This window comes from Salmo trutta, chromosome 38, assembly GCF_901001165.1.
Source record: "Salmo trutta chromosome 38, fSalTru1.1, whole genome shotgun sequence".
In the NCBI taxonomy this organism is placed as follows: Eukaryota; Metazoa; Chordata; class Actinopteri; order Salmoniformes; family Salmonidae; genus Salmo; species Salmo trutta.
The window spans coordinates 31,848,618-31,857,636 of record NC_042994.1 but is presented as its reverse complement, the minus strand read 5'-3'; the positions used below and the strand labels follow the sequence as shown (position 1 = coordinate 31,857,636).

Here is a 9,019-nt window from a genome sequence, read left to right as displayed (position 1 = left end):
CAAGACCCTGGTGCATACAAGGGAACTGCCCCTCCCTACCTACAACCCAACCAGCCCGAGCACTCCGTTATGCCATCTCTGGTCTCTTGGCCCCTCTCACCATCTCCCAATCATCCCAGTCAAAGTTCCTCTCTGTCCTGGTACCCCAATAACGGAACCCTAATGTCAGGACAGCGGAGTCCCAGCCCATCTTCCCGAAAACCACGATGACCATACCTCTTGAAAGAGTATCTTCAATAAATCTGACCTGAACTTGTCTTTTCCTACTAGCACTGACTTCGCTGAGAACTACTTTATGAAGGGAAAACGTACTTACTATGCCTGTGATATGTGGTTGTCTCACCTAGCTACCTTAAGGTGAATTCACCAATTGTTATTGTCTCTGGATAAGAGTGTGTGAAATGTAATGGGATTTCAGTTCCCTTAATCGGGAAAAGGTCTTTCCACAATGAGAGCAGTGGTAGGGCTTCTCTCCTGTGTGTATCCTCTCATGCTCTTTTAGGTTCCATAACCGAGCAAAACTCTTCCCACACTGGGAACATTGGAAGGGCTTTTCTCCTGTGTGTGTTTTCTCATGCTCTTTGAGATGGCATGACCGGATAAAGCTATTTCCACACTGAGAGCAGTGGTAAGGCTTATCTCCGGAGTGAATTATTTTATGTAAATTCAGGTTCCCTAACTGGGTAAAACGCTTTCCACATTGGGAGCATTGGAAAGGCCTTTCTCCTCTGTGCGTAGAGTGAATTCTCTCATGTATTTTCACACCCCATAACTCAGTAAAACTCTTTCCACACTGAGAGCAATGGAAGGTCTTCCTTCCTTCTTTGTGTATTCCTTGATGCCTAATTAGGGTCCTTAACCGGGTAAAACTCTTTGCACACTGGGAACATTGGAAAGGCTTTTCTCCTGTGTGTGTCCTCTCATGTGATTTCAGGTGTGCCAACAGGGTAAAACTATTTCCACACTGGGAGCATTGAAAAGGCTTTTCTCCTGTGTGTGTCCTCTCATGCCTTTTGAGGGCCTGTGATCGTGAAAAACTCATTACACAATAGGAGCATTGGTAAGGCTTCTCTCCAGAGTGGATTCTCGTGCATTTTCAGGCTGTCTAACCGGCTAAAACTCTTTCCACACTGGGAACATTGGAAAGGCTTTTCTCCTGTGTGTGTCCTCTCGTGCTCTTTTAGGTTGTGTAACTTGGTAAATCTCCTTCCACAGTGGGAGCAGCAGTGTCGTCCTACTGGTTTGGCCGTCTCTGGGTCTGGTTCCCCCGAAGGACTCTTCCCTAAGTCTGGTTCCTCTGAAGGACTCTTCCCTAAGTCTGGTTCCCCTGAAGAACTCTTCTCTGGGTCTGGTTCCCCCGAAGGACTCTTCCCTAAGTCTGGTTCCCCTGAAGAACTCTTCTCTGGGTCTGGTTCCCCCGAAGGACTCTTGTCAGAGTGAGAGTGTGGTCTCTCTCCTGTCAAAGACAGAGTATTTTGTTAAACAGAGACCTGAATGAAACCACTACATGATAAAAGTTTTCAGAACATTTCCATAAAATAAAAAAAATACTTATGAGCAGGTTGAAAGAGACAGTTTCATGGAAGCATTATACATCCTACTTTGTGTACACTTGACAGTTGAAAATGCTTCATGTGCTAGTCATGCGAAGAGAAGTGAAGTTACTAAGGTCCCAGGATTCTGTTTTTTTTCACTACTTTCATTTATCTGCATGTCCAGCCCTCACATTTAGCCTCACAATTAAGTATTTTACCATTTTCTTTTCAGGACACAAGTAAAATAAAAAATGGTTTGACTTAAAAAGTTGCATTCATGAGTATTATTGACTAATGTCAAGAAAATAAATGAGTTAAGTACAGACATTGTTTGCTTAGTCGGAAATGAATATCAAATAAGAATGTATTGGTCACATACACATATTTAGCAGATGTTATTGCGGGTGTAACTTAACTTGTGTTTCTAGCTCCAACAGTGCAGTAGTATCTAACAATTTACAACAATACACACAAATCTAAAAGTAAAATAATGGAATTAAGAAATGTATAAATATTAGGACGAGCAATGTCGGAGTGGCATTGACAAATAGAATATAGTATATACATATGAAGTGAGTAAAACAGTATGCAAACATTATTAAAGTGACCAGTGATTCTATGTATATAGAAGGTGTAGGGATGAGTAACCGGGTGGTAGCCGGCTAGTGACCGTGACTAAGTTCAGGACAGGGTACTGGGTGGAGGCCGGCTAGTGATGGCTATTTAACAGTCTGATGGCCTTGACATAGAAGCTGTTTTTCAGTCTGTCAGTCCCAGCTTTGATGCACCTGTACTGACCTCTGCTTCTGGATGAGAGTGGGGTGAACAGGCCGTGGCTCAGGTGGTTGACTGCCTACAAACAGACTTGAAATCATTGGCCACTTTAATAAATCAATCACTAGTCACTTTAATAATGTTTACATATCTTGCATTACTCATCTCATATGTATATACTATATTTTATACCATCTATTGCATCTTGCCTATGCTGCTCTGTAATTGCTCATCCATATATTTATATGTATATATTCTTATTCCATTCCTTTACTTAGATTTGTGTGTATTGGGTAGTTGTTGTGGAATTGTTAGATTACATGTTAGATATTGCTGCACCGTCGGAACTAGAAACACAAGCATTTAGCTACACTCAAAATAACATCTAACCATGTGACCAATAACATTTGATTCGGTATCGTTAAATCACACAGACTAATGGTTGGTATCGGCGGATGCTGAAGAAACGGACGGATCCAATGGGGGACTGTAGCAGTCTGTAGCTCAAACACAGAATGTTTCAAACGGTTTGGAATAGGGCTGGGACGATACCAGTATCGCAATACTCGTTAGTATCGTGGCAAAACACCAAACGGATGTAACTTTTTTTTGTGGAAAACAGCCCTAATGATGGCTATAGCACACAATATTTTACAAAGAGCAGGTTTTTGAAGGACCGAAGAGTTTAGTCTGCTTCGTGTTTTCATTTTTGCCATGGAAAAAAATATTGTGATAAGCCCTAGTTTGGAAGCACTAAATCACGCCAGCGTTACCATGGGATTCAAAGCTGAACATGTTATTACTCATTATTACCTCATGAAAGTGACAAACTGATACCTTTTCATTTTTTGTCAAAAACAACTTTATATCGAAGGAGCGCCTTTGATTTGACGGCCTGTACATCCGCACACAAACAGAAAAATAATATATAGAAATATATTAAAATGTTGTGAAAATGTATGTATCGTATATATATATATATATATATATATATATATATATATATGCACTGCAATAAAATCAAATATATGTAAATACACAGTATCATTCAAGGGCTTTTATTTATACAATTTTCTACATTGTAGAATAATAGTGAAAACTATGAAATAACACATATGGAATCATGTAGTAACCAAAACAAGTGTTAAACAAATCAAAATATATTTAATATTTGAGATTCAAAGTAGCCATCCTTTGCCTTGACAGCTTTGCACACTCTTGGCATTCTCTCAACCAGCTTCATGAGGTAGTCACCTGGAATGCATTTCAATTAACTGGTGTGCCTTGTTAAAAGTTCATTTGTGGAATATCTTTCCTTAATGCGTTTGAGTCAGTTGTGTTGTGACATGGTAGGGGTGGTATACAGAAGATAGTCCTATTTTTTAAAAGACCAAGTCCATATTATGGCAAGAATAGCTCAAATAAGTAAAGAGAAATGATTACATCATTACTTTAAGACATGAAGGTCAGTCAATGTAGAACATTTCAAGAACTTCTTCAAGTGCAGTCGCTAAAAACCATCAGGCGTTATGATGAAACTGGCTCTCATGAGGACGGCCACAGGAAAGGAAGACCCAGAGTTACCTCTGCTGCAGAGGATCAGTTCATTAGAGTTACCAGCCTCAGATTGCACCCCAAATACATGTTTCACAGAGTTCAAGTAACAGACACATCTCAACATCAATTGTTCAGAGGAGACATACATGAATCACTGCAAAGAAACCACTACTAAAGGACACCAATAAGAAGAGACTTGCTTGGGCCAAGAAACACGAGTAGTGGACATTAGACCAGTGGAAATCTGTCCTTTGGTCTGATGAGTCCAAATGTAAGATTTTTGGTTGCAACCACCGTGTCTTTGTGAGGCGTAGAATAAGTGAACAGATGAATTCCGCATGTGTGGTTCCCAGGTGTGGTGTGGGTGTGGGGGTGCTTCGCTGGTGACACTGTGATTTATTTACAATTCAAAGCACACTTAAACAGCATGGCTACAACCGTATTCTGCGGTGACACGCCATCCCATCTGGTTTGTGCTTAGCGGATCTAGATGACCTGGCATCCACAATCACCCGACCTCTACCCAATTGAGATGGTTTGGACCGCAGAGTGAAGGAAAAGCAGCCAACAAGTGCTCAGCACGTGGGAACTCCTTCAAGACTGTTGGAAAAGCATTCCAGGTGACTACCTCATGAAGCTGGTTGAGAGAATGCAAAGCTGTCATCAAGGCTAAGGCTGGCTACTTTTAAGAATCTCAAAGATATTTTCATTTGATTAACAGTTTTTAGGTTACTGCATGATTCCATGTGTTATTTCATAGTTTTGATGTCTTTACTATTATTCTACAATGTAGAATAACTAACAGAACTGTCTACTGTGGTGGAAATATACCAGTTTATCTTCATGTCAATTAACATAACTCTGCTGGTTGTCCTGGTAACAGATACCAGTGGGCAGATCCATTTTATTTGTTCAAACTAAACTACAGCACTTATTTTGAGTCAAATCTGCTCCTTTCATCTCTTCTCCTAATGTTTATAAGTTATATTCTCCACGAATCAATGTCTAGGTATGTGCACATCCTCATCCTAGACTTGTCCTCTGCTTTTAATTGCATGCAGCCTCACCTTGTCTGTGACTAACCCCCCCACCTACAGGTGATCCCAGCAGTACGTTGTGGGCGCTGGACTTCCTGTATGTCAAGTTCAACAACACAACATCCCTTCCTCTGTGTCGGGGGCTTCAGGGCCTCTATGATACATGGGATAAAGGCCAAGCACATCAGAGGACCCCACACAGAACCTTTTTCTAGGTTTTGAGCTGCTGACCTCCTGAAGGAGATATAAGGTCCCACTGTTCAGCAAGAATAGGAGCAGGGCAAGTTTCAATCTGGCAGCCACATTTGGCTGTTGAACAGTAGGACAGATGCCCATCAGGCTGCTGAACAGTTGGACAGAGATAGGCCCATCAGGCCGCTGAACAGTAGGACAGATGCAGGCCCATCAGGCCGCTGAACAGTAGGACAGATGCAGGCCCATCAGGCTGCTGAACAGTAGGACAGAGAGAGGCCCATCAGGCTGCTGAACAGTAGGACAGATGTAGGCCCATCAGGCTGCTGAACAGTAGGACAGATGCAGGCCCATCAGGCTGCTGAACAGTAGGACAGATGAAGGCCCATCAGGCTGCTGAACAGTAGGACAGAGAGAGGCCCATCAGGCTGCTGAACAGTAGGACAGATGTAGGCCCATCAGGCTGCTGAACAGTAGGACAGAGAGAGGCCCATCAGGCTGCTGAACAGTAGGACAGATGTAGGCCCATCAGGCTGCTGAACAGTAGGACAGATGCAGGCCCATCAGGCTGCTGAACAGTAGGACAGATGAAGGCCCATCAGGCTGCTGAACAGTAGGACAGAGAGAGGCCCATCAGGCTGCTGAACAGTAGGACAGATGTAGGCCCATCAGGCTGCTGAACAGTAGGACAGAGAGAGGCCCATCAGGCTGCTGAACAGTAGGACAGATGTAGGCCCATCAGGCTGCTGAACAGTTGGACAGAGAGGCCCATCAGGCTGCTGAACAGTAGGACAGAGAGAGGCCCATCAGGCCGCTGAACAGTAGGACAGAGTGAGGCCCATCAGGCTGCTGAACAGTAGGACAGATGCAGGCCCATCAGGCTGCTGAACAGTAGGACAGAGAGAGGCCCATCAGGCTGCTGAACAGTAGGACAGATGAGGCCCATCAGGCTGCTGAACAGTAGGACAGAGAGAGTCCCATCAGGCCGCTGAACAGTAGGACAGATGCAGGCCCATCAGGCTGCTGAACAGTAGGACAGAGAGAGGCCCATCAGGCTGCTGAACAGTAGGACAGATGTAGGCCCATCAGGCTGCTGAACAGTAGGACAGATGCAGGCCCATCAGGCTGCTGAACAGTAGGCCAGATGAAGGCCCATCAGGCTGCTGAACAGTAGGACAGAGAGAGGCCCATCAGGCTGCTGAACAGTAGGACAGATGTAGGCCCATCAGGCTGCTGAACAGTAGGACAGATGTAGGCCCATCAGGCTGCTGAACAGTTGGACAGAGAGGCCCATCAGGCTGCTGAACAGTAGGACAGAGAGAGGCCCATCAGGCCGCTGAACAGTAGGACAGAGTGAGGCCCATCAGGCTGCTGAACAGTAGGACAGATAGAGGCCCATCAGGCTGCTGAACAGTAGGACAGATGCAGGCCCATCAGGCTGCTGAACAGTAGGACAGAGAGAGGCCCATCAGGCTGCTGAACAGTAGGACAGAGAGAGGCCCATCAGGCCGCTGAACAGTAGGACAGATGCAGGCCCATCAGGCTGCTGAACAGTAGGACAGATGAGGCCCATCAGGCTGCTGAACAGTAGCACAGAGAGAGTCCCATCAGGCCCCTGAACAGTAGGACAGATGAGGCCCATCAGGCTGCTGAACAGTAGGACAGAGAGAGGCCCATCAGGCTGCTGAACAGTAGGACAGAGAGAGGCCCATCAGGCCACTGAACAGTAGGACAGATAGAGGCCCATCAGGCTGCTGAACAGTAGGACAGATAGAGGCCCATCAGGCTGCTGAACAGTAGGACAGATGTAGGCCCATCCGGCTGCTGAACAGTAGGACAGATGTAGGCCCATCAGGCTGCTGAACAGTAGGACAGATGTAGGCCCAATGCACGGTCAGACAGTAGGCCAAAGAGATGTGTGACTTGTGTACTAACTTTCCAGTTTTCCATACTGGATGTTTTCTAGTGTATTGTGTTTGTGTACCTAAATTAATTTCCATGTAAAATGGACAATAAACTATATCATATCATTAATTTAAAAGTAAAAAATGCATGTACCAATCGTAGATAATCCTTTAACATTTCCTACAGTACTGAACAACATATTCATGTGTAGAACTTCAGTAGAATGCCCCTTTAAAAACCACACATTGGTTCAACAACTGCCTGAGTTTGTGCCCCTGTTTTTAAGACCATACTCACTGGTGTTAATCAGGTCTTCAGTCTCCTCCCCAATTTCTTCCTTTTCTTTCACTCCCAAAATGTACTCCTTTTTTATTGAGGGAGCGTCCTCTTCCACTCCAAACGGTTCTTTCTCTTCTTTCACTGTAACAGCCTCCTCCTCTTTCAATGTGGTATACTCCTCTTCCATTCTGAAAGCTTCTACCTCCTCCTCTTCCACTCCAAATGGTTCTCTCTCTTCAACATCCTCCTCTTCCTCCTTTTTAATTCTGGAAGCTTCTACCTCCTCCTCTTCCACTGTGACAGCCTCTATCCCCTCTTCCACTCCAAATGGTTCTCTCTCTTCAACATCCTCCTCTTCCTCCTTTTTAATTCTGGAAGCTTCTACCTCCTCCTCTTCCACTGTTACATACTGTATTCCCTCTTTCATTCCAAAAGGTTCTTTCTCTTCTTTCAATGTAATATCCTCTTCTTCCTCCTTTTTAATTCTGAAATCTTCTTCCTCTCCTATCACTGTAACATCCTCCTCTTCTTCTTCTTTCACGGCAATGTTCAGCCCCAGAGCTTCTTTCTCTGTCCAGCAGACCTCTTCTTTGGCAGAGGGGGAGTATTTTATCGAGCTCATGGTCAGGGATGTTAGCTAGATAGCATTAGTGACTAGCCTAGTCTAAGCTCAGTATCAATCTTAACAATGTAGTACATTTAACAAGCAAATTACGTTTTAAGTTAACTAAGAGACAAGTTGTGTTAAAAACACAGATTAATATACAAATTATCAAAGGAGCTTCCATGCATCAGTTTAATGTTGGCCAGTAAGCTACCGAGGTGGCTGAATTAGTTACCATTTTGTTTTTAGGGAGAGTCCCGTCCCGTCCACTAGATTATACGTCACGTAAAAAGCATCAACTGAATGACTCACATCGCCATCTGCTGACTGGAGTTGGTAAAGCAGTTATTCACGACATTGTTTATTCTGGCAAAAAAATTACAAATAATAATAATAATTTCAAAATGAGCAAATACATTTCAAATAAGAAAATACATTTTCTCTAACCCCTTAGCCAATACTTTCCTCATCACAAGAAAAGATAATTACTTTTTTCATCCCGATGGGGAAATGTTGTTTGCGGCTCTGTGTATGTACAAACATATCAAACATACAAAGGACATCAAGACAACTGCAGACAATAAATATGACAATAGAAGATGAGCTTCTACTTTTGTCAAATTTATTGTAAAACGCCTTTACATTTCTTACAAAATAATAAGGAGTTTTATTGTTAGATGAATCATTTGTTGAATTAGATTAAACAAAGATGTAGGCCTACTCAATAACAAAAATAACTATTTTAGTGGTGACTCAAATCTGTAGCCTATAGTAAGGTGAGTAGCCTAGATAGCTAATTTAGAACAAATTGATATTTTTCTTCCCTTTTTAACACTACAAGTAACAATATAAATCGACATCTCTGTCTGATTCCATCTCCATCAGTTTTTTTCTTGTAAGCCTTTTCCCATCCTGGAATCTGAGACCTTATGGGAATCTGTGGTAGGGAAGAAAAATGTATGACAATTTGGCATAGACACTATACATTACCCATAGTTATCATCATCATCATCATCATCATCAACAACAACAAAGCTAGATTTCTGTTCGGCTAAACCTGTCACCCGGAGAGAACTAAATGAACATGTATGCGTCTTTGGTGATTGTAATTTATTCATTTGATTACGTGCCATTTA

The 9,019-nt window shown here is 43.1% G+C and overlaps 1 protein-coding gene across 1 annotated transcript; it reads right to left on the bottom strand.

The window, feature by feature from the left end:
• Window positions 1-1,004: 1,004 nt before the first annotated feature.
• On the bottom strand, window positions 1,005-8,470 carry LOC115178597 (zinc finger and BTB domain-containing protein 44). Its single transcript, XM_029739852.1, has 2 exons — window positions 7,298-8,470; window positions 1,005-1,456 (listed from the first exon to the last, which is right to left on the bottom strand). Exons 1-2 carry the CDS (start codon window positions 7,899-7,901, stop codon window positions 1,005-1,007), a joined length of 1,056 nt encoding a protein of 351 aa, XP_029595712.1. The 5' UTR covers window positions 7,902-8,470.
• Between the last annotated feature and the right edge of the window lie 549 nt (window positions 8,471-9,019).